This window comes from Nymphaea colorata, chromosome 14 (assembly GCF_008831285.2).
Source record: "Nymphaea colorata isolate Beijing-Zhang1983 chromosome 14, ASM883128v2, whole genome shotgun sequence".
In the NCBI taxonomy this organism is placed as follows: Eukaryota; Viridiplantae; Streptophyta; class Magnoliopsida; order Nymphaeales; family Nymphaeaceae; genus Nymphaea; species Nymphaea colorata.
The window spans coordinates 508,672-534,226 of record NC_045151.1 but is presented as its reverse complement, the minus strand read 5'-3'; the positions used below and the strand labels follow the sequence as shown (position 1 = coordinate 534,226).

Sequence of the window (25,555 nt, the reverse complement as noted above, 5' to 3'; positions counted from 1 at the left end):
AATCCTGATTTGCTATTTGTGGACCATAATTTATACATTTAGGTTGCTTCAAGTACTCGTGCAATTTTCGGTTCTCTCTCTACATGTTGTATCCTGTTGCTCATTCAAAAATATTTGGAGAAACAAGGACTGCAAAATGCTGGCTTGAGGGCTGCTGATAGGATCAACCATAGGGTTCATACAATATGAGATATCCATCTTTGCAAGTCTAATTTTAGAGTTTTTGAATCCTGATTTGCTATTTGTGGACCATAATTTATACATTTAGGTTGTTTCAAGTACATTCGTGCAATTTTCGGTTTTCTCTGCATGTTGTATCCTGTTGCTCAAAGATTTTTGGAATGGGCCCTAGGTTCTCATACTTCTAGTGCCTCTTGTGCTTCGCTAAATGCATCTTTTATGAGCATAGGGATTAAATATATGATTGATTGAGTCCATACTTTGGCAGAAACTTTAATCAACTGTCAGTTGCTTCTGTATTAGATCAGATATCAAGTGAGACAATGGTGCTTGACAGTGTTGTACTAGGGAGCAAGACCGTTATGGCAAAAACATAAAGAGGAGATAACAAAATGGCTAATGTTGGTGAAGGAAACGGTAATTCATTAAAATGACTAATGCTTCAAGTCTTTGAAAACAGTAATCGTGTGTTGTGGAGGAAACATCTCCTCTAATCAGAACACCAAATTGAAGCCATGCCTCTGCCTTATATCATTCAATAATTCCATCTATTTCCTTTCATGTCAACCTCACCTGCATTAGCATTAACCGTGCTGCTACCTGCTGCTTACTGCCTAAGATGGCTGCGCCCTTACAAAGAGCATTGACCCGAAAAAGGAAACAATTGAGCTCAACAAACGTCTTCTAGTTTCCTAGTCTTGGCTTTTCCCAATATAGCCTTGAATATAAATTATCAAACTCGAATGGATCCTGCCATGATGGAAATGGCTTCACCTTGAATCAATACACGACCAAGGTCTTCCTTCAATTGAAGGATTAGCTTCCCACCTCTTGGGGATGCCTGATAAGCTGTAAAATCGTGCTTACCCAGCTTCTTGCTCCAATACGGCGCCAGAGCGCAGTGTGCGCTCCCAGTAACAGGATCCTGAAATGCACGAAACGCACTTGTGTTTACTTATCCCATAGAAAAAGAATGTTGGACCATTTTTAAGAGGAAACCATTGAATAACAGAAGGCAGGAAGCAAGAGACGAGTAATAAACACTTAGACTTCAGGCTCTAAATTTTATCCCATTTGCAACCGGGATATCATTTTTATCTTCCAACTTCCCGGTAGTGGAAACTACGAGCCCGGCAGGATCTTGTGATGAAGTTGGTGATGAACTTATGAAGTTGAGATGAGATAGCAGTACGGTATAGCAGTGAAGTATGTTATGGGAGGATGCAACACCAGATTTAAGCTCAAACAGTTGCTTTAGTGGCACTTCAACGCCTATCAGTTTACCTCATCAATACCCAATCTGGGGCAGAAGAAACGACTGATGAAATCAACATCGGAGCTGGGGGAAGCAGCTGCTGTTACAATGATTCCTCTTCCAGGGAAATTCTTCAGCACATTAAGCTGTGGCTGCAGATTTTGCAACATATTTTCTGAAGCAACCTCAATCTACAAATAGATGAATTTTACCATCATAACAATCACAGATTGCTAATAGACGAGGCAAGTAAAAAGTGGAAAACCTTCTAAAGGACAGTTTATAGACGTACAAATCGACACAGGCAGTTGGAATATAAAAGAAATTTGCATTTCCCTTAGGAGAAAAGCATATCATGCTGAGCATGTGATTCAACCAAAGGAGATTCCAACCATTCTAAGTCACAAGATGCGCGCCAACGCGCACAGCTACACACATACACGACACAAAAAGAGCAGAAGTAGAGTTTGAGTAGGAATATTGCCAGTAAATCGTCAGTGGAAGCCTTCTTTATGTTAGTAACTGTAGCTCCATTAAGTGCTGCTGTAATCGAGGAGAAATCAGAGGGATCGCAATCTTCAAGAGCTGCCATAGGAAAGTCCAGCTGCACTGCAAACTTCCCCTCCATCAAGTCATTCGTCCTTCCAAGTCCAACCTTGTTTGCGGTTAGAAGTCCAGACCTCGTAAGGAACTCGATTTTGTCTCCACTGACCAACCCAGACGAGAAAAGAAAATGGGCAGATGCTAGCGTTGCATGGCCACACAAATCTACCTGCAGCATTTTCCATTCCAAAACTTCAAACAATTAATCCATAGGATCATTCTAGCTATGCTCAAGCCCACTGAACGGAGGCAGTCATGGCGAACAAAGAGCACTTGAAGAACAATTCTAGCCGCTGGGTCCAACCCAGATCCTATTATCACAATTGACGTTAGTCGCAATAAAAAGGAACCACTCTCAAGCAACAAGATTAGCAATGGAGCTCGGAGGCAGTCAGTGAGTAGAAACTGACCTCGGCCACCGGCGTGAACCATCTGAGGCGGAACCTCCGGCCAGGCTCTCCCGACGACGACGGCGCATCCTCAGGCGACACGAAGGCGGTCTCCGATAAATTGAACTCCTTAGCCACCGATTGCATCCATGCGTCCGCGTCGGCGCCACCCAACCAGAGCACCACAGCCGCAGGGTTTCCACCAAAAGGGGACTCCGTGAATGCATCTACCTGTTCGGGAAAAGGCCAACCAAAAGATAAGGACGAGCGCTGTGATTCGTGTTCAAGGAAAAGGCGCAAAACCAATCTACCACTGCGTATTCTACTCGCCCTTTTCCGGCCATGGCCTGAGAAGTGACGGACAACCTTGGCCTTTGGCTAGCCTCTGCTATATATCATTTTAAGAACTGCGTAAGTGGGTGTCTTCATTTTTTCCCCTTCTCCCTGAATTGGTTCTTTTATGGTAAATGGTTCCTGGAGTAACCTTCAGATTCATCGTCAGATTCATCACTCTTTCATGCTAAATGACTTCACAATTCGTAACCGATGTTACTAAAACCGATGTCTGAAACGAACAGGACAGCGAATTGGATGAACAGACTCCGATGTAACTTCGTCAAAAAGCAATATTATATACAGTGAAAGGCAAATAAAAAAAAAAAGAACTACGAAAATAATAAAAATGGGCAATGTGGCACCGTTTAAGCAGCCAATGAAGTTGTGTTAATTTGCCGCTAATTCATTCTCAACTCCCCGAATCAAACCGACAGCTATGAATTGTAGAGAACAGTTTTGATCATCTTTCAGCTACCATTTTGCATTAAACAAGAAAAGATAAAGGTCATATTTAAAAGAAAATCAGAAAAACGTTTTTGTTCAGTCCAAGTAATCTCACGATCTCATCAGTTAAACTGCACTTTAGTTTGAACAAGAGCAGATGCTCATGAGAACCAAACAACGGTCGCATCTCTGACGTTGTAATGAGCTCCACCATACAAACAACCCCTTGGAGATCGGAAAAAGCTTTGACTTGATGTGCTCTCAAGATGTAACTTATTCATAAGATAAGGCCCTAAATTACCGAATTATAGCTGTACCAAGAGAGAGGTACCTTGGACATTGAATTTTTGACCTCCTTCACCTTGAAAGCCTTAAGCCTAACCCTAACGATTAGAAAGAGAGACTATAGAAATCGAGAGAGAGAGGGCCGATTCTCAAATGTTAGGTCACCATCCTACTCTTGAGAACTGATATCTCAAAGTGATAATTAAATTTAGTGAACCCCTCAAGTTGATGAACTTTTCAGTGATAATTAAATTTAGAAGCTTTGGTAATTCATGTTGGAAAAGAAAAAAGTTTGGTAATTAACAAACACTTTAGTAAATCTAGTCCTCAGGTTGTGCAGTTGTAATCTCACAAACAGCCATTGAAATTGAACCGCTACCATTCGCATGACGACCACCTTGGCCTGATCGACCGCAACAACACCAACTCGGTCCTTCCGAAAAGTTTAGGCAAACAAGAAGGAAGCTCGACAGGATTTTGGAAACGGATGGGTTCATCATGAAGAGGCTTCAGCTGTTCAGGGAATATTTGCTTGTTCACAAGGATTCCCACCAACACCCAACGTTCATGCTACTGGGAAGAAAGAAAATTACGAATACAAAGACCTCGGCAGCCACCCAACATCCATGCAGGAATACTAAGTGCGTGGCGTGCGTGCACACATACCCATCTCCCAAGCAAAGTTGATATGGAGAATAGTTAGAGAATATCACACCCAGGCATGGCAGCTACATGAACATCAGCTGTGGCAGAGAGAGACCGGTCTTATTATCAGCTTTAGCCAAAATCTTTAAAAACTACAGATGCTAAATGCGCTTGAAGGAGCATGGAACAGCACAATCGGACGGACCAACATTTCCTTAACAGAACGTTCTTGGCAATAAGAGAGAACTCATATGCAATAAGACAGAACTCTCGTATACACGTTCTAAAAAAGTAGCCCAAAGAAAAAACCATAAAAACTATTTCCTGCAACAGGATTATAAATCAAAAATCTTTTCTCAATTCAAGATAACTGATTCCTCTCGTTCAAGCTTTGGAACCCCTTGCAATTTTCATATGATTTTTTTTTTTTAATCAAAAACGTCAACAAACGTCAGTTTAAAAAAATTCCTCTTAATCTCTATAATTTACTTTTGAAAAAACGTCTGTTTCAAAAATTCTATGCAACTTTTTTCCATCAAATTAAAGAGAAGCTGTGCACCTACTCTAGAACCCTATGTTTTAGTGCTCCAAAACTCTTTCGAGGCTGTAACGTTTAAGCCCGAAAGTTTTCCACAGAGCCTCTATTTTTGGGTGTACCATGGAAATGGTCTACTCAAGAGGATTCATATTAATAGGCAAACTTGTAGGCACGCCTTGTAATTTCCGACAAAAAATTCCAACACTCGCAGAAAACATGCCATGGGCAAAAACTCAACAGGTTGAACAACAAAGTACAACCTAAAAACAAGAAGTAACAAATTAATGGAGTAAAACACTGCACGCTCATAGGAAAAAAACAAAATAAAAGAAATTTGTCTGCGAAAATTAAATCCAATATTTTCATGTCTTCCAAAAACTTGACACGCATAGTCACACACGCACAGATGAGCCCACACAGTCAACATGCATACACAAACACATAAATGACCATTAGCGGAGACAAAAGGTCTGGGAACTTCTAAAGCCAAAGACAATCAAAATCAATGAAACAAATAATACCACCCCTGAAAAATTATGTAACTCAAGCCCTTGCCAAAAAATTGGGCAACTACTTAATTTTTCGCCAAAAATAGGGTCCACCCGCTTCCGATCAATCAGTGAGAGCCAATGACCCAAGATGATCTGCTGAATCTGCAGCAGCAGCAGCAGCTTGTGCTAATCGTAGAACTTCTATTGCTTCAGCAACCTTCGCCTTCAAAGCATCTGGTGATTCAATCAGGTGAAGAACTTCTGTCTGATCCATTTCTAACAGCATGCCAGTCACTTTTCCAGCATGGTCATGTTCAATGCGTTCAACAAGTGGAAACAGTTGCTCCCCCAACATCTGAACTCCACGCAATGAACGCAATATTAGTTCAAGTAAAAAACAGGACAATCACATATGTGGCTCACCACTTCATGCAATGAAAGTGAATGGTTTAAGATATACGAGAAAGGGTGATGAAAAGCATAAAACATCACACTGTACTAGCACGTAACAGTCACATACCCATAATAACCAAATACTCCATAGGAAAATATGAATGCTGAAGCAATAGCAACAGCCCGATCAAACTGATGTTAAAATGCATGTCCGTTCATGCAGCAAGTTATTGAATTTTCAAGTTACCATGCATGATCTTTCAAATGACAAACATGCCACTGCTATAAACTTACAAAATGGCATTTATGAGTCAAGACAGCCTACTTATAAGGCTAGCTATGCGACAGAAAGAAAGATGGGCAGCGTCATAGTCATACAACAAAAAAAGTAAATGTTTCCCGTACCAAAATCACCCGGAAGATGAGAAACATAAGAAATGAATGTTGGCATACCATTCTTCGATGTTCAGGGCTTGCAGAAGCCAAAGCAGAGGCAAGTGTTGTAATTGGGACCGCCTGTGGCCTTGGAGCCTCCATTGGAGACAGCGGCATCCCAGAAGCATCAAGCGGCATTGGTATCATAGGGCCCATGAATCCCTGCGGAATCATCTGGGGTTCCACTCCATTACGTGCATTTTGCAGATATCTAAAGCTTTGATTTGCATTCCGCTGAATTAACTATATCTCACATCAAAATTAAGAAAAAATAAACAGCTAATAAATGGAGAAAGAATAAATCAAATCTTTCACTTCAAACAGTACTGCAGTTGCAGGCATCTCAAATAGAATAAAGAAGAAGAGAAAATACTTGCTGCTGCTGCAACTGTTGTGCTCCACCTCGTCTTGTACCCATTCGTTGTCCAGGCTGTCCTTGCCGCTGAAGATTGTATGGCATTATAAAGTTCGTCATTTGACCAACACCAGGACGGATACCTGGCAACAATTGTTGTTGAAAGCCATATCCAGCTGGCCCAGGAGGAATCATGCCATGAGCTCCTTGGCCATAAAACAACTGTGGAGGAGCGAGCCTAGGTGCACCAGGATGGAATGCAGGCAAATTTGATGCCATTGCAGGCGCCACTCCAGCAGGAGATTGCAATTGTGCAAAATGTGCCTGAAGAAGCAAACCAGCTCACACTCACTCAAATCCGAATGTATAAACACTTGAGATAGTCTAAGTTGTCAAAATCAGAAGTCAGATACAGGTTGTTCAAGACCCTCAAAAAAGACTATTTGGTCCAACTCAGTACAAGTTAGTACACCACAAATAAAGAAATATAAAATAAATACAAAAACATATGTCTATACAAAGATGCACATATATATTTACATGTCAGAGATTACTCGTGTGTATCTCCTTTTGTTCTGGTCATGGAATGGATGAAATAAATAACCGACCAACAACCAGTCTGACCAACTAGTTACTGGTTTGAAAGACGGCGTAGTCGAGAACCAACTCAACCGACTAGTTGGGCCTCGTGATAACTAAGTTGATATTTTGAAATGCCATTATTTACAGGAAAATGCATTACTGCAACTATCAGTGCTGTTGACATATCCAATCAGCATTAACAAATATTAAAAGATATTTTCATACTTGAGTTTTTCTTGCTCATAAAAAATTATTCCTAAGTACAACTTAATTTATATTGCCCATAGTATTTAAGAAAAAATCCTCAAAGCTTTTCAAAATCACTGTCATTCAAGATTTGTCCTGAAAAGTATATCTCCTACAGTATCCAGAAATGAATAGTTGATTGATACTTTTTTATGCATACATTAAAGAAAAAGGGGTGAAACTCCTCTCTCTCTCTCTCCCTCTCTCTCTCTCGCTCTCTGTGTGCCCAAAACATATATATGAATATGTAACACAAACATTTAGATGTCCATCCCATACACATACCAAATTCTCAGACACAGAAGGCACTACTTCCTGGACATGGTCAAGCCCGCAACTTTTACAAAGTGAACACTGAACAGCTTACCGATGGACTTTGCCAACCTATTTTATCTTGATTAGCACTCACTTGTATTTGTTTAAAAACTCAGGGTCAATTGTATCACATTCTAATTTGGATATTAAGCTTTTAATTATAATGATATATATATACAGAGTTACAGTGCATGTATTGCATCAACACCTTTTCTTACATGTGTGTGTGTGTGTGTGTGTGTCTGGCCATGTCATTTACATTCTATTTCTCAAGAACTCTCATGTCACATCAAGCACATGTGCCAATACTCCAGTCATCCATCACACGTACACGTAAAACTCAGGTGATCTGTTGGATAGCATAGTCACATAAGTCCAGTAAACAAGTTCTTGAATAGCATGGTCAACGGTCTACATATTTACACTATTTCCATACTATTCTTAAACTTAGCGACCAATGATAATGAGCACGGAATTTAATTTGGTTTTGTTATTACTTGATTGTAATTTAAATTTTAAAGCAAAAAATATTTCATCTAATTATTATGGGCTGCTTTAAATTTCTTAGTTGTATGCATTTTTACCAGCAACACATTAGAAGTGAGTAGATTTTCAAATTATAACTACACTTTCATGGCAAACATGTAACAATTTTAAACTGAGACCCATTACCCAAACTCTAGTCATTTAGACAGATTTGGCTTGGGAACTGCCTTGAACTTTGGCACATAGGGTAAAGAATGATAATATAGCCCAGTTCCAGATGTGTTTGGAGGCTGAATAATCACTTGAAAATACACAAGGCTTTTAGAATATTTATGCTGGTGTTTCCAATGCAGAGGCACAGAACCAGAATAGATATAGCAACATGATTATACTTAATATTAAATTTTTAAGACAATACGAAAAGATTAAGCTTCTAAGCTACAAGACTCTCATGCCTTCGAACAATAAGTACACTTACAAAGTGGAGGCGATCATTTTACACGCCAAAAAACTGACAATAGATATTTAAATATGCTTTAACATCCATGAAATGCTTTCAGAAAAGTATGAGCACTTGAAACACAGCTAACCTGCAATCTCGCTCTTCTGTCCTCCTTACGTTGCGCTGGTGCAACATATAAAGGCTTTTTTCCAATCATTTTCCCATTCATTTCAGCAACCTAAACAGCCATAATAAGCAAACATACTCAGAAAACTTTCAACACTGTAAGCAACACAAGCAAATCTATTTCATGACCATCTGAAAAGCTGCAAAACTAAACCAAAACTTACTGCACGTGTGGCTTCTTCAGGTGTAGTAAATGCAACAAAACCTGAGCCTTTACTCTGCCCTTGAGAATCACACATAACCTGTAGAAGGAGAATAAGACACAGTACTGAACTCTCTTTTCATAAAACAGATGGCAAGAGCAATCTTTCAAAAAAGAGGGTTGATGAAATAAGATTAGATGCATACTTTACAGGAGGTTGTTGTTCCAAATTCTGAAAATATCTCCTTAAGTTTTTCATCATCAATTGAATCATCCAAATTTTTTAAATATAAATTTGTTCCTTGGAGTTTCTCCAAGCGTCCATTTCTTTCCTGCTCAAACTTGGCTTTCAACTCAGCCTCTCTTTCAGCTTTTCGCTGAGCCCTTCCAACATACCAGACCTTATCATCATTGTATGTGTAACCGTTTAGTTTTTCAACTGCAACGGCAGCATCATCAGGATTCTGAAAATTAATGAAGCCAAATCCTCGAGATTGTCCATTTACATCCCGCATAATAACAGCACTAGTAATAGGACCATAATTTCCAAAAATATTCTTGAGCTCTTCATCTGTTATTGCTTCAGAAAAGTTCTTCACATATACATTAGTAAATTTTGGTGAACTATTTGAACGGTCCCTTTCCTGACGACGAATAAAAAGTCCAACATATACTTGTTTGTCATTTATTAACATCCCATTGAGCCTTGCAATGGCATTCTGTGCTGCATCTTCCCTTTCAAACTGCACAAATCCATAACCCTTTGACTGACCACTGCTATCTGTAGCAACCTTGCAAGAAAGAATGGTACCAAATGATGCAAAAGTGTCATGTAAGGCCTTATTGTCAATTGAGGTGTCAAGATTTTTTATAAATATATTTGCATGTCCACTCTTCCGAATACTAGGATCTCGATGTGAAAACATGATCCTGATTGCTTTCCCATTCACTTGGGTGAAGTTTAACACATCCAAAGCACGACTAGCTGCAATTCCACACAAAGACATTTGTGAGATGCAAGCAGAATAAATCAAATATCAATTACACATTAATTAAGATCTCCGAATGTAAATGTTGCTTCCAACAATAAATGGCCAGGAGTTTGTGAGAACAGCTATCAAGGAATTGTTCATAGAAGCATATGCCAAGTATTCGCAAGAACAGCACAAAAATAAATAAATAAATAAATATATATATATGTATATATATATATATATATATATATATATAAATAAATATATATATATGTATATATATATATATATATATATATATATATATATATATCAAGGGATTGCTCATGGAAGCATATGCCCCTTAAATTCCTTGATGCAAAATCAGTTGCATGCTATGTGACACGGTTACGTTACTTTTTCCCAGGTACCCGTGTCAGTAAGTGGGTATGGTGACACGGGTACGTGGGTACGCTGCATTTTAAAACATTTAAAATTATATTTTTCAAACTTAATTTTTTCTCTAATTTTGATTTTTCTCTTCTTTTATATTTCCCTTCCACTAAGATTCTATATTTTCCTCCCATTTTTCTTTAATTTTGAGAATTTTTGTGAATTATAAGACTATTAATGCTTTTTTTTTCATTTTATCATTTTTGAGAATATAAAATTTGCCGTATCAGCATACCCATTTCAAAATTGCATGTCTGAACCCATCCCGCCGTACCCAAGCCCATACTGTACCCACAGTCTACACCCATGTGACATAGGTTGCATGCAAAGTACAAAATTTCACTAACAATTGCTTGGCAAATGCAAGTTCCTCTCAGGACAAGTAAGAAGCATGTCCAATAGGTGCCCTGGTGTAGAGCCACTTCCACACGTATAAACTACAAAGTATAAACTACAGTGTTCTCTGACTCTAACAATTAATTGTCAGGATGCATGACAGAAGCCAATCATGCATGGGGTGGGGACCAAAACCACTGGTATATGTTTCCAGGAAGGGCTGAAGGCACGATCATTTTCCTTTTTCTTCCTTTTCCATTTTCAACAAGTCGTTAGTGGACAAAATAGTAAATACAGCATAAATATATTCTGTTATAAAAAAAAGAACTAAAGGAACAATGTTCAACAGTGCCAAAACATGTTTTTAAAAGGCAAAGACAGCCTTTCCAAGGACCATATAATTAAGTTATAAAAGAAGAAGTGGTCAGCCCTGACATAGGAACGAGGTCTGATTCATGTTGACTAGACATTTAACCAAGAGAAGACCGTACAAGGGTAACTAGGAAAACACACAAAAACCACTGGAGAAAATCTTTAGGAAGCATGAAGAGAACATAACAGAAACCAAAAGGGAAGCAGAAGAAGAAAAGCTGTGAGAAATAAAAGATTTGGGAAGCAAAGGAAAAGTAAGTTTCTTGCATGTCTCGAAAGCAACAAGTCTCCAGAGTCCAGATCCCAAGCAAGCTTCCCCTCTTTTGATAGGGCTTTCAGTAAGACAATAACCTTGGTCATAGCTCCACTTTTCAAGAACTATTAAAAGCTTACTAAGACTTCTGATAACTCAATTGTGTAAACTCACCTTACCACTAATAATATTTCACATCATGCACAGTTAGCAACTTAGCACACTAGGCAAGTCCACTCACGACTTGTCCAAGACTCCAAGTCGACTTGGATCAGACGGTTCAGACCCCAAATCACTTACTGATCAGGACCATTGACCTACCTATGCATATGACGACATGATATTTTGAACAAAGACGAATACATATATTTAAGTTGCCTCTTAAAAACCTTTATGTTTTCATTTTACGAACTTAAACCAACTGGCCAAAAAAGCTATCTCACATGAAAAACCATTTAATCACCACCATTGTGTGCTTTTTGTTAAGTAATTTTGCAGAAAATAAATGATTATTTATGTATCTAGTTTGTGTTTTTATGGTCTAACTTGATCTATTAATTCAACCTGCTAAACTGCAACATGTCTTAGGTGGCATAAGTCCGAGACTCAAGAATGTGATCTCTGTTTCATAACTTAAGAGGGTAAAATAAACATGAGGTTCTCCTCAAGCACCAGATTATAACACCCAAACTCCCAGAGGTACACCATTATCAAGTTTACAGTGGCAAGCTAGTGTACAGAGTGCTCCCTGCGAGATGCATTTCATCTGTTATGAATTATGATAAATGCATTGCCCTACGATCATTACAGTTATGCAAACCAGTTTGTGTGATTAGAACAGCAAGGCAGAAACCCTACATAATCCAAGCACCGTAAGCAATCCCTTAAATTCAATGTGATCCCTTTGAGCCACGAGCAAGCTTAAAACAGCCAATTAACAGTACCTAATCCCAGACTCAGCAACAACTTCGTCCCTCTCTTCCTTTTGTCAAGCACTTCAATTCCAATATTAAAAACTGCACCACCACCTAGTGAATCATTTACAGATTGAACTAATGACGACAAGCCATCCCGGATTAATGAATAATGATGACAATGACAGTGCCAGCAAGGACTAAGACCAACCACTCAAATCGAATCACGTACACGAAGAGCCCCTTATGATCGGGAAATAAAATATTAATCGCCTATTAATCTTGAAAAGAAACGTCAAGTAACAAGCAACAAAATCGCTATAAGTGCCCCAGATAATCACAGGCGTCAATTCAGGAGAGAGACAAAAACCCACTATCGCCCACAACAAGTCAACAGAAATTTCAACGACCCTCTAATCAAGAAAGCAACTCAAAAACCCAATAAGAGGCCGGAAAATATAAAGTAAGAGTCCTAAACGAATGACGCCGATAGCGAAAATCCTAACCAAGAAAGCGATCGAGGAAAGTAAGAAGCAAACAGACAAATAACTCACCGTCCTGGGGACTGCTGTAGTTGACGTAGCCATATCCGAGGGAGACCCTCCTGATCTGGTCCCGGCACACCCTGACGGAAACGACGGGGGCGATCTGACTAAAAAGCTCGAAGAGCTGTGCCTCGGAGACGGACGGGTCGAGGTCGCCGACGTAAAGCGATGAGTTGACGAAGCCCTGCTGCGCTCCGATGGCCGTCGCCGCCGGAGATGTCGGCGCTGGAGGCTGCGGCGACGCCGGCATCGCTGGGGCAGCCATTCCTCTCTCCTCTCAGAGAAACGAGCGTCCTCGTCCTCCTCGCCCCCGCGGAACTTACTTTAGGAAGTTGCCGCTAAATTCAGCAAGAAAAGAGGGAAGCTGCACCAGCGAAAGAGAGAGAGAGAGAGAGACAGAGGAGAGAAGAGAGAAGAGGGAGAGGAGGAGAGAAGCGCGAAGGTTAAAAAGTAAAAGAAGAAAAGCAGCCCCGGCTTTGATCCTCCCCTTAATTTCCGCGCTCTTCTTTTTTACTCAGAGGGCCTGCGGTTAAAAGGCTCGGTTAAAAAAGCAAAAAGGAAAAAAAAAATCTTAAAAATTGATGACTTGATTTAGGGTTTTGTTTTATCTATTTAACCCTATAAGATAAGGATCTTCTTTCAAGATTCAATCTTGAGTTGCTATTTAGCAAACACTTTATTAGTTCTATTTATCAATTCAAAAATTAAACAAATTCATGTAACACTTTCCAAAGTATTTAATGAATCTATCACGATTTTTTAGAGAGATATATGAACCACTAACAAAATGGGTAAATTAGATAAATTCATGTAACACTTTTGAAAATATTTAATGAATTTATCACGATTTTTGAGACAAATATATGAAACACTAACAAAATGGGTATCACCAAAATTAGCAGCCCTCTTTGCTTAAAATGGTTTCCAAGTTCTAATTTAAAAACTTGAATTCTTTTTAAGTTTCTTTCATTTTATTGGACTTTTTTCAATTGAATCCGAGTAGGGATATAAATAATATGGATCCATTTGAAAATATGTTTAGTTGGTCCCCAAAAAAAAATCCAATAAGACTATTAATTTGAATTTGATGCCCAAATAAAAGTATGGCCAATTACATAAGTGCTAGATCTTATGCTATGTGAATTTGAATTCATATTTAAAAGGTTGAGGTCCAAATTTATATTTGGTTGCAAGAATTTGAATAATGGATGATATGAACAGTATATAATCTTATAAGGGAACCCCGCCGCTCCTATGAAGAGCTTATATCCATTATTTGGAGGTTAAAAATTTATCAAATGGTGGAAGAAAAATTTTTACTTCCTCACCAAGTATTTGGTTGCCTTGAATGAAGTGAAGATTACCTTTACATGAAACATAAATGAACTAATTTATTAAAAGTGGCGTTGGAAATCAAATGTATTGTGACAACAGCACAAAAGAACTAAATCAAGACCCTTTCTTCTCAAGATTATGCACTTCTTCTCCACCTACAATGACTATAAACTCTCTCCAGATACATGAACCTTAAATTTCAAAAACTTTCACTCAATCAAGCAATATCAAGTTATAAATAATGTTTGAGTTCATGACTAACTGTATACCTACAAAGTACAAACCCACCATGGCCATTTTTAGCTGCAGCAAGTCATGGTCATTCAATAAGTAATTAGTTTGGTTGAACAAAATGAGTATTTCATCACCTGAATGAGAACCTAAGCCCTTCTCCACTACCCTGGTTCTTTCCTTTACCTCCAGGTTGTAGGGCTGCATTGGTGTCTAGTACAGAGTCCTCGATACATGTCAATTAATATATTAGTTCCATCAATTGGCGTAAAAGAGGGGGATGCTCATTCTTAATCAAATACCAACTGTCTATCGGCCACTAATCTAAGCTAGTGCACCAACTCGCCTCAGGGCAACACTTAATTGGTTAAGAATTAAAGAAATCTACCAAAAAAATATATATTTTTAGCCATTTTACAGCCAACCACACTAGAGATGGTAGCTTCACTATTGCTATTCATCAAAGCTATCTACTTTTGTAGATGTTGTTTGGCTTCAAATGGACAAAGTTTGTAGTTTTACATAAAATGAAAAAGAATCAGCCATAAAATGACTATTATGGTAGGCAGCCTATATTTGCTAGTTATGACCATTTATATTATTATGTACTAAAGGAGAGAATGGAGCTGAGCCCTCCTTCCTCGGCTCAGTAGTGGAGCTACTCGTGGGCTAGGGTGGGCCACTGCCCACACCAGACCATTAAAAATCTCATTATAATGTCTCAAAATTACATTGTTACGACTCTAAAATTATATGCATTGCCCACACTAAATTTGTGTCACCAATGCAGGTGCCCTATGACTAAAAAAATCCTAGCTCCACCATTACTTGGACTCTATAGACTAAGTTTTCTTTTGAAAAAAAATATTTTAATCTCATTGAAGTTTCTCAAAGACCAGCTTCTCGTAACTTTTTCAAGGACATAAATTGTTTACAACAGCAAAACTAGGTCACATTGGAAGGAAGTAGGCCACTACATGCTAATTTTAGGTGTCACTTAAATAAGGGCAGACACAAGTCTGTAGAAGGTTGAAGATACTATCAAGGGACAAACCTAGTTTATTGTGTTGTCGTCTTCGTGACATTTTGCGACTCCAGTCATAGCTTTTCTTATTCACTCCATTTTTTGCCAAACATATACAAATCCACTTGAACTCTACCAACTATCTACCCATAAAGTAAATGTTTGGATTGGCTGTAACAGTGAATATTGTTCATTTGGTCATTGTTATGAAATTCCTCAGATTTTACATGATTTACTTTGGTATAATTTACTTATTTTGTTGGCACTACCAGTCAAAAGTGGTCAAGTTGATGTAATTTGCATGAAATGGCATTAATTCTTATGTCATATGGTGACTAGTTGGCTAATAAGTCATCAAAATGTTTTATTTCTTTCTTGTTTATGGGGGGCACAACTAACCATTTCAGTAATATGTTATATTTGCTTTAGATATGTACTTTTAAACTAGAGAGATGTTTTAAACTAGAGAGATGGATAATTGATGTTTGGAAGGATATTATAAATACAATGTATGGACAAACTACCCCTTCACCATCGTTTACACACACACATACCTACATACCTTTGAATATGTCTCCACAAATATGCTTCACAGGCATGCCTTCTGGTGTTCTGAAACACTAACTGTGTTTCATAAATTTGTCTCACAAATTAAGGTATATTCATGAAACATGATATGCTCTAAGACACTTTAGGCATTGTTCCAATTGTCAAATGCCCTCTACAAAAAATAAAAATGAGACAAACATCATTGAAACAATGTCACAAACACTTTATCCTTAATAACAAATGCACTTTTATTTATATAGTTTTTTGGGTGATCATGCCAACTAATACTCTTGTGGTTGATTTTAAATTCAACAATTCATATGGGTTCAAGAACAACTTATTAAAGCATTTGGTTGAACTATTTTGATTTCGTTTGATTGGAGGTTGTTTTATACCAACTTGATTTTAGTACTTAAAAGTGGATAAACATATACAAGACTTAATTAGTTACTGCATTGGATTTAAACTGCGTCATACAATCATGCAAATTGGTCAATGGTCACTCCAAGACACATGCACGTGCACACACACAGTGAAATACTGATAGAACAAGATTAATGAAGAACTTGCTTGAAACAAATAAGATGTCAAGTTTTATTTTCTACCCCGTCAAAGTCACCAATGTTTACCTTTTTTTTCGAAGAATACAAATACAAACTTGAAGTTTAGAAGTTACGCAGAAACAAAAATCCCAATTTCATATTCAAATATACTTGAAGTTCATGACAATTAAAGTTAATTGGCTTCGAAAGAAATTTATGATCGCCATTTCATGATGAAAAATTGAACTAAATAAAGCTTTTCATTAAATTCAAAACTTGGGTAGTTTTATTTGCTTTCATGAAGTTCTTGGAACATTTCACTTCAATGGGCATAGAATTACTATTTGAATTTTACTTATTCTATAGTTAGCTTCCATTTTAAGTTAAAATATGTACCCACATGTCAGAGTGTGCTGCTATTTCTTATTTAAAATTAATTTAAAAATAAAAACCCATAGAGGTTCTATATTATGCTGGCAAATAGCTGATACGATCTTCATGCAAATCTTTGTCCTATTGAAAGATTTTGACAATCGAAAAATGAATTGGTCATTGAAAAATCTTTGTATTTCCAAAGTACGAAAGAAAAGAACCGAGTTTCACCTACTTACGTGGGGATGAAAAAGAAAAAAAAGAAAAAAAATATGTTAAAAGCCCTTCTTATCATCTGGCATGAAGCTCCTATGGGAAGGTTGGCCTGAGGAGCCCATTCTCGTAGCAAAAGCGAAGCCGCCATGGGTTATGCAGGCAGAGCTCTCATCAATCTCTCATCTTCTCGATCTTTTCTCACCTACCCACTTCTCCAGTCCGCAGTTCGGCGGTACCACCCTTCAAAAACTAAGGTTTTTCTAGGGTTTAGGCCTATTTGCACCACCACCACCACCACCAGTACTCCCACCACTGAACTAACACACCAAGATCTGGAATCCGAGCGTCACGCTCTTCTTCTAGAGAAACTGAGAATCAGGCACCTCAAAGACGCCGCAAAGACGCAGCCTAGTCGGCCATCATCACCTTCCACTATTGTTAAGGAAGAGCACAAGAAAGGGAAGGATGGTGGTGGGGCTGTAGCTGCTTCTTCATTTTCAGAGTTGGGTCTGAGCGAAGAGGTGTTGGGTGCTGTCAATGAGATGGGGATTTCGGTTCCCACTGAGATACAGTGCATTGGGGTCCCTGCGGTGCTGGATAGGAAGAGTGTGGTTCTAGGCTCACATACTGGCTCTGGAAAGACATTGGCTTATATGCTTCCTCTGGTTCAGGTACCCAAGTTATTGGAAAATTTGGATACATTTCTCCCTTTAATTCTTGTAATGGTGCTTCTGAAGCGGGTACCGGTCCTTGTTACTTTGTTATTGTTTAGTCTCTGAGCTAACTATGGCTTCATAGTAAGAAAATACATGTCCCTTTCTGTTCAAAGTTATTAGGAGTTGAAGGAAGTTTTAGTGCTTCATGTCATGTTGGAAGTGCAGTCAAGGGAAGTGATTTTATTTGGTCTTCGTTTCTTTTAGTAACATTAGTCATAGTATTACCTTGTGTCTACTAATTATGTAAGAGCTACTTGAATACATGTACACGTCTTCGTATGTGCGCTTATTTGTGACAGGTACAGATGTCAAACATTCTTTTGAGTTATTGCGAGATCTGCTATCTTATTTGTAAACTTAAGCTATTCGCCTCTGTGAATCACAATCCTTCTATATCCGAGAGAAGGGTCTAGGGGGAAGGGCGGTTTGAAAGAGGGGCACTCAATTTGATTTCATTATGCATTACTTTAGTAGGTATCACACCATTCCCATTTCTAGATGTCTATTAAGACCAACCTTATGCATGTAGAGCTTCGATGTCACAAATTTTTTATGTTCTTAACCATTGACTAATTCTAGTAATCGTTTGAACTCCTCGGAGTGCTTTCAATGACAAAGTCTACACGCATGTCGATGTAGATATGTGTAAGTGGAAATTGCCCACTTCTTCTTGGAGTAAAATGGTTTTTGTATCTTATGTTTATTGAAGTTTTTGCTATTTTTTTGTGAGGTTCCATTTTTATTTGATCGCTGATATTCTCCTCACATCTAAATCGTGGTTTTGTTATTTATAATTGGGAACAGTTCTTGAAAGGATTTGATATCTTCTGCAGTTGTTGCGGCAAGATGAAGCTACTTTTGGTATGCTTATGAAGCCTAAGCGTCCTCGAGCAGTTGTCATGTGTCCCACTAGGGAGCTTTCTGAACAGGTTCTTCTTTGTACATGTATCATGGTTGAAATAGCTTTCTCTATCTATCTGCCTTCCTTTTTCTTCTTAGAGGTGATCGTGATTTGATATACATTTAGGTTTTTCGCGTGGCAAAATCCATCAGTCATCATGCAAAGTTTCGTTCAACCATGATAAGTGGTGGTGGAAGGTTAAGGCCACAAGAGGATTCCTTGGGTGAGCCAATTGACATGGTGGTTGGGACTCCAGGGAGGATTCTTCAGCATATAGAAAATGACAATATGGTGTACGGTGATATTAGATACTTGGTAAGGTTTAGCTTCAATTCTTATGATTGCTTTACTGTTATATCTTGGATGGGTTTATGCACCACATAGCTGCTTTTGCATTATTTGTGTTTTTTTTCTTGCATTTATGACAGGTTTTAGATGAGGCGGACACGATGTTTGATCGTGGGTTTGGTCCTGATATTCGCAAGTTTCTGAGCCCATTGAAGAACCGTGCAGCCAAGCCCAATGACCCAGGATACCAAACAGTTTTGGTTACTGCAACCCTGACAAAGGTTGTATGTTGGCTACTTTTGGATTGCATAAACACAGTCTTTTGTCCCAATCCACTGGGGCTTAAACAAACTCCTTAGTTAAAGATTACGCAGCTGTTTGACCTGCTTATCCTGTTTTTGTATCGAAGAAATTGCATTCAATATATTTCATAGGGAAGTATATGTTCCTATTTTTTTTTAAAAGAGGGCAAGGCAGTGCACATTGAAGAACCGTGCAGCCAAGCCCAATGACTCAGGATACCAAACAGTTTTGGTTACTGCAACCCTGACAAAGGTTGTATGTTGGCTACTTTTGGATTGCATAAACACAGTCTTTTGTCCCAATCCACTGGGGCTTAAACAAACTCCTTAGTTAAAGATTACGCAGCTGTTTGACCTGCTTATCCTGTTTTTGTATCGAAGAAATTGCATTCAATATATTTCATAGGGAAGTATATGTTCCTATTTTTTTTTAAAAGAGGGCAAGGCAGTGCACATATAAATTCAAATCAAGCAGAGAACATGCAACAAGGCTTTCTGGACTTGTTTAGGATCTATTACTCTTCAATTAGTTTCATTGTTTGCCAAGTACATAATTGTACTGAAATTTCATTAACCATCCATAACCCATGCTGCATCTTCATTTTAATGGCATCGCTCCATCATTTGCTTCTATCTTAAAGGACTTAAATGCAATAAACTATGCTTAGCTCCTGGTAAATTGGTGGCCAGCTTTTTTCTTTAGAAAGAAGAGCACTAGTGTTTATTGTGCTCTTGCTGTCCTCAGTTTCTGATTATCTTTGAGTAACCTTTGAGAGGATGTTTACTTCCACTTTTGTTTGTTTTTTGACTTTTTTTCTTCAATTTTGAGTTTTTTGATTGCTTTGAGGTATTCCTTAGAGATGGTTAATAACTTAATATAAAATTGCAGGCAGTTCAGAAACTGATAGATGAGGAATTTCAAGGAATTGTTCATCTTCGCACTTCGTCATTTCATAAGAAGATTGCATCTGCAAGGCATGACTTCATCAAGTTATCTGGTGCAGAGAACAAGCTAGAAGCATTGTTACAGGTCTTTCCTTTCTCCTTGCCTTTGGACGGGTTTGTATCACTCATGCATCTATCATTACATTTTTGAAAATTTTGAGTTGGACAACAATGAAAAGGAGGAAGCAATCTTTCAATTTGGATAGACTCTTATACAAAGTATAGAAAAAAGCATTAATACATTTAATTTCTAGTACGAAAAATATGTTTAGCTTCATAAAACCTAAGAAAAATTTTATCTGCTCCACTTGTCTGCGAAACTATGGTGAGGAATTTGTGTATATTCATTGACTGCGCTCTTCTTCATTACAGGTTCTTGAGCCGAGTCTTGCAAGAGGAAACCGTGTGATGGTATTCTGTAATACCTTGAACTCCAGTCGAGCTGTGGACCATTTTCTAAGTGAAAGTAAAGTCTATACAGTTAACTACCATGGAGAGGTTCCGGCAGAACAAAGGTATACTATTTTCTAGTCACCTTTGGATAGGGATTATTTTCTTAGCTTCTTCAAATCTGATGACAATATTATGAAGGAGCAAGGCATGACCTGGAAAGGGGTTAGCTTTTGTATCTTCATCTGTATGGGGATTGGTATGTCCCATATGATTAAAGTTGCCTGAGAAAGGCATGTCATAAGTGGCTAGTAAGCTGGTTAGACTTTCAGGTGCATGTACCAGCTTTAGTTGATTATGGTGGGCCATATTGATTAATAATGGTCTGAGAAAGGTATATCATGCATGTTTAGTGGCAGAGTTAGACATTGAGGAGTAGGTGCCAGCATCAAACCTTATCAGTCGGTCGTGTCTGCAGAATTTACACTGTTGAAGTCCATAAGGCTGGTAAGGCATGCTGACACCCAGGGTTGACCTTGCAGCGTTGTGGACCCATGTACCAGTAATCTTTGGCAAGTGTCTTCATTCAGGAAAAAAAAAAGGGTCCCAGAAAAAATGCATGATAAAGAAACTAAAAGAAGCACAGTTCATCTTTTACATCCTGACCTTGTTAAAAACACTGTGGCCTCTTAACTTAGGAAATCATTTTAGGGTACAGAAGATTTATTGATCCATGGTCCAGAGGACCCATTTGGGTCCAACTTGGGTTTATTTGAACAGCTGATTGGTCAACTAGCCGGGTCTGCAAATTTTTTTCTGGAATCAACATCTGTGATCAGAGCATACAATATGTGCCCCAGGCCCCCAAACTTATTTTTCAGCCTGAGTTGACTGATACATGATGAAGTAGGTTACTAGTTGGAGTTCATAATAAGCCAAACTCCCCCAGATCTCTTGAATTGGAGAGTCAAGTTGGACATTTAGTTCTCATCTGAATGTCAGGTTGTATGATATGTTAGTCTAACCAGCTTCTTATTTTATGTAGAGGGAATTCTTCTTGTTCATTCTACTAATATGCAGATTATTCATACTCCTTGAACTCCTTCGTTGCAGAGTAGAAAATCTTAAAAAGTTCAAGAGTGATGATGGAGACTGCCCCACATTAGTTTGTACTGATTTGGCAGCACGAGGACTTGACCTGGATGTTGATCATGTTATCATGTTTGACTTCCCCTTAAACTCCGTAAGTTTCCTCTTCTTTTTCTATTGTAGCTCCAGCATATGTGCCTTTGCTCATTTCTAAAATGGTATGTTTATCTATCTGCCTTTTTGTAGATTGATTACCTTCATCGTACTGGGAGAACAGCTAGAATGGGAGCAAAAGGTTCATTTTCAATTGCTTCCTTTTCTGTTGATACTCTAAAGCTTTCCTTTTGCTTCAAGTATATTTGTAGGAAATGCTTTAACGCCTTTTTATTTCACCTTTGAGGGTGGAGAGGCAAAATGCAGAAAAAGTAGCTGTTTTCTCTTCATTGGGGACCTATACCTGCCAACATGGAGAAGTGAGAAACCACTTTCATAGATGAGGGAAATGCAACTGAAATTATGGGAAACTTTATGAGTGAAGAGAATTGCCCCCACTTCTGTCACCTTAGCATTTTCCCCTTGCTTATATTCTGTTGATTTATTAGTGGGGAAAAGGCACTTTCCTACCAGCGACAGCATTTTTTGACAAAATTCCATGATGTAAAAATGATCCTCTAGGAACCTTTTTTGTACATCGTGTGCTAGTTTTTTCTCCTGCCTCTTTTAAGCACCTTAATAATTTTGTACTGGTCACGTCTTCTTGGTTTTATTGAGAAGACCAAACAAAAGGATCGGTGAACGTTCCTTTAGGTCAACTGGTCTAAATCTTCAATGTGCCCAGTACTGATTTGAAGCTCATGTTCTTAGCTAGGTATCAGTCTTGTGGCCGAATTGGGACATCAGCTTAGAGTGTTAGAAGACAAGACAAGAATCGTTTGTTTGATGCACAATTTAGGACGTCTTTAGATTCTTCCATTCTATTATTTTGTTGTGCTATGATTCCTTGTCGTCCAGAATAACCTGTCATTGGGAGGTCTATTTGTTAATTTTCAATTGCTGATGTCACTTTTTTCATCTTTAAGTAATATACTTTTCTGTTTCTTCAGGAAAAGTCACTAGCCTTGTGGCAAAGAAGGATTTGATTTTAGCGAGCAGAATTGAGGATGCCATTAGGAAGAATGAGAGCTTGGAATCACTTTCAGTGGTTAGTATCAAAAGGGAGATCGCAACTCGTCGTCCGAATGATCACAAAGGCAGGACAACATTGACCAGAAATGCAGAGACCACGAAACAGAAAGGCAAGGGTAGTGCTTCATCGTTCAAGTCCTCAAAGGGTCCAAATAAGGGCATCAAATCTGGGAATCAGAAGGCTGTAGCAACCAAGGCCAAGAAAACTACATCAAGTGTGTCAACAAGAAAGGCTTCTGCAAGTGGGGCAAAGCAAGCATTCCCGAAAGTGAGGAAGAGTGTGGTAGCAAAGAAATCTGCCACAAAACCATCGAAACTGCAGGTTGTAGGGTTTAGAGGGCGCAATGCATCTGCAAGCAAACTTTGAGACGAGGAAAGATGCATCATCCCTACTGATAAGAGCAAAACTAAGATGAAGGAATGATCTTGATTGGCAAGGCAAGGTTTATTCATGGAGATGGCACCAGGTTCGGTACTAATTTCAGTTGCCTTTCCGAAGTTATTGGCTCCATAATCCGATCTCCTTTGACTGTGCTTCGCTTTGTTAAACATACAGTCAACAACTAAGCAGTTCGGATGTAACTCTGTTGGGGGAGAAGCCCTCGACAAATAAACAAAGATTTTTTGTACAAAATGCAAAAGAATGCAGAGACAAAACCAAGCAACGAGCTTGTTTAACGGAGGCCGAGGGTCAAGGAGATTCCAGTCTTTCGCAAAAGAGAAATCTCCTGTTAAATGGGCTTTTCCATGGTTTACAAATACAACTCCTCTCACATTTCCCAGAGGATGTCAACACGAAGCTCAAATGTAGGGCCTTGCCTCTTGATGGTAAACCGAGTTCTTCAATCTTCATGCTTTGCCCAAAGTAGGGAGCACCATCCTCCACATATTGGCCATCCATAATCTCTTAAAAGAAAAATGTTTTGCGCTCTCCCACCGTTTTTGTAAGACCACCATCGCAAGTTATTCTCTTATAAAAGTCACTGCCTCTAAAGGTCCATATTGTTCCTGTAAACCTGCATTCAAAGGGAAAAGGGGAGGGAAGATGATTTACGATCTTTCACAAGCCGTTTCAAGGTAGGGTTGTACACAAGCCGAGTCAAGCTCGGTCAGCTTGACATGACTAGACTCATCTATTACCAGCTTGAGCTTGAGTTGGGCTGTACAAGGTTAGCTTAGCTTGAGTTCAGCTTGATAGTCTAGGTCTAAGTTTGGAAATTGCCCGAAAAAAAAAAAAAACCATAGATTAAACAATCTTACTTTGATCGAGTTGAGTTCATGTAGCTCAAATTTTCAGATAAGCTTGAGTGAGCGTAATTTAACCGAGTGAGTTCATGTTGAGCTTGAGTTGGCTCGACTCGGCCTTATTTCATCATGATTGAGGTGAGAGCAGTCTTCATGTGCAAGGTAAAGGGGCCATTCAACCAAATACTAGTTCTCTAGGGCTGGATGAGCTCATATATGCCATTTTTTCCCCATTAACATTTTCTGCAGCCGTGACCAGGGGATCATTTACAAACTTGCTCTTGCTCCACTCGAGGGATTGCTCCATCCGTCCAAAATCTTCTCCGGATAGGAGATGCATGATAATTCAATGGTCCCATTAAATTCAGTCCATATCTGGATCTCATTGCTATTCCCATACTGCTCGACTAAATTATGTCCTAATTCTTTCCAAGGTCCATGACTGATTAGGTCTACACTTTGCTGTCCAGAACAATACATACATTTCCTTCTCAACAAATCCAACTTATGCCCAAGAATCATATAAGCCATGTCAAGGAATTTGAGTTCTGTAATCCCATACTTCTTTCCTCGAAGCATGGAGAATCTCAACTTACTAAATGAGGATACCTGTATTTGTCATTACCAGTCCATAGTCTTTGAAACAACATGAAAAATTTAGTGTGATGGAATAATAATCACTTTTAGCTATATTTTTTATTGAAGCATTCGAAAAATTTACTTTGAAAAGTTTGGTATCGTATCTAAAATTTTGAAGGACTTATAAATGTGGTTGTTAAGTGATTGATTGTCTTAGTTCTTAACCTTGAAACTGAAACTACTAGGAGACATACTGAGATCAGTTGGATTAGAGAACTGAGCCCGATGTGGGAATGAGTCGGGTTATTACAGTAGTATCATAGAGGGTTCGACACTTGAACCTATGATCCCACACGCATGGATGCATGTACTTTAAGGGTTTAGTCATTTATCTAAAATTGTGAGGAATCTTAAAAGACTTATATATGAGTCGTTAAGTAATTAATTGTCTTGGTTCCTAACTTTTTTTAGACTAGAAACTACTAAGGGATGAGTTGGGATAAGCTAAATTAAAAGTCTGAGCCTGGTGTGGAAATGGATTGGGTTGCCATGAAAAAATCTAGACTTGTAAAACATCGCTGTTTTTACCTGTTCCACTTTCACGTGTCGTCTGTATAAGTTCCTTTCAGCCAACAGTATGAGCTCTCCCATAGTCTTTGATGAAATCTTCACAACCCTGCCTCAGGGACCAACACATGAAAAACTTGAAAATTGAAATTCTTGATCAATGGGGAAACAAAAGTATCTACTAGACAGAAGGATTATGATTAGATGTAGATCTAAAAAAAAATTAACAGAGAACCTGTAACCAGAACTCCAACCTCATGATGATTTACTAATGCCTAATCCAGTTGGCATCTAATACTCTTAATCCTCATACCATTATTAAACCAAGTCAAGTCCTATTCTCATCTTTAATCACCCATTGCTAGAAATGAACTAATTAAAGCTCTCACAAGCCTTCCAGTGGTATCTTCTTCCTTCTTGAGAGCATTGAAATCTCCCATCACCACTAGGGGCAAGTCAATTTGACCCATTGCACAACCAAAATCCCTAAATGTCTGCATTCCAG

At 38.6% G+C, this 25,555-nt stretch overlaps 3 protein-coding genes across 4 annotated transcripts; 1 reads left to right on the top strand and 2 right to left on the bottom strand.

Annotated features, from left to right (window-relative positions):
* Positions 1-586: 586 nt before the first annotated feature.
* On the bottom strand, positions 587-3,018 carry LOC116267426 (uncharacterized). 2 transcript variants are annotated; one of them, XM_031649133.2, is made up of 5 exons: positions 2,739-3,014; positions 2,449-2,658; positions 1,920-2,207; positions 1,465-1,626; positions 587-1,105 (listed from the first exon to the last, which is right to left on the bottom strand). In XM_031649133.2, exons 1-5 carry the CDS (start codon positions 2,769-2,771, stop codon positions 914-916), a joined length of 885 nt encoding a protein of 294 aa, XP_031504993.1. In that variant the 5' UTR covers positions 2,772-3,014; the 3' UTR covers positions 587-913. The 2 variants fall into 2 exon arrangements, with proteins under 2 accessions (XP_031504993.1, XP_031504994.1); XM_031649134.2 differs by lacking the exon at positions 1,920-2,207 and having other exon boundaries at positions 2,739-3,018.
* Positions 3,019-4,999: 1,981 nt separating this feature from the next.
* LOC116267761 (polyadenylate-binding protein 2-like) lies at positions 5,000-13,021 on the bottom strand. The gene is made up of 7 exons (XM_031649650.2): positions 12,584-13,021; positions 8,955-9,733; positions 8,771-8,848; positions 8,569-8,658; positions 6,368-6,673; positions 6,013-6,237; positions 5,000-5,521 (listed from the first exon to the last, which is right to left on the bottom strand). Exons 1-7 carry the CDS (start codon positions 12,837-12,839, stop codon positions 5,288-5,290), a joined length of 1,968 nt encoding a protein of 655 aa, XP_031505510.1. The 5' UTR covers positions 12,840-13,021; the 3' UTR covers positions 5,000-5,287.
* Positions 13,022-16,924: 3,903 nt separating this feature from the next.
* On the top strand, positions 16,925-23,337 carry LOC116267608 (DEAD-box ATP-dependent RNA helicase 39). The gene is made up of 9 exons (XM_031649447.2): positions 16,925-17,514; positions 18,393-18,488; positions 18,587-18,775; positions 18,889-19,029; positions 19,940-20,080; positions 20,368-20,510; positions 21,499-21,628; positions 21,721-21,769; positions 22,578-23,337. The coding sequence occupies exons 1-9, from the start codon at positions 16,990-16,992 to the stop codon at positions 23,024-23,026; spliced, it is 1,863 nt and encodes a 620-aa protein (XP_031505307.1). The 5' UTR covers positions 16,925-16,989; the 3' UTR covers positions 23,027-23,337.
* Positions 23,338-25,555: the final 2,218 nt, after the last annotated feature.

Coding starts and splice junctions, on each gene's coding strand:
- LOC116267426 (XM_031649133.2), bottom strand. CDS start 2,771: ATGGCCGGAAAAGGGCGAGTAGAATACGCAGTG. Junction 2,659..2,738: donor GGCGAGTAGAATACGCAGTG/GTAGATTGGTTT, acceptor TTTCCCGAACAG/GTAGATGCATTCACGGAGTC. Junction 1,106..1,464: donor CCAGATTGGGTATTGATGAG/GTAAACTGATAG, acceptor CGTGCATTTCAG/GATCCTGTTACTGGGAGCGC.
- LOC116267761 (XM_031649650.2), bottom strand. CDS start 12,839: ATGGCTGCCCCAGCGATGCCGGCGTCGCCGCAGCCTCCAGCGCCGACA. Junction 8,659..8,770: donor CTGAAGAAGCCACACGTGCA/GTAAGTTTTGGT, acceptor ATGGCTGTTTAG/GTTGCTGAAATGAATGGGAA. Junction 6,674..8,568: donor ACAGAAGAGCGAGATTGCAG/GTTAGCTGTGTT, acceptor TTGCTTCTTCAG/GCACATTTTGCACAATTGCA.
- LOC116267608 (XM_031649447.2), top strand. CDS start 16,990: ATGGGTTATGCAGGCAGAGCTCTCATCAATCTCTCATCTTCTCGATCT. Junction 19,030..19,939: donor TTACTGCAACCCTGACAAAG/GTTGTATGTTGG, acceptor ATAAAATTGCAG/GCAGTTCAGAAACTGATAGA. Junction 21,770..22,577: donor AGCTAGAATGGGAGCAAAAG/GTTCATTTTCAA, acceptor CTGTTTCTTCAG/GAAAAGTCACTAGCCTTGTG.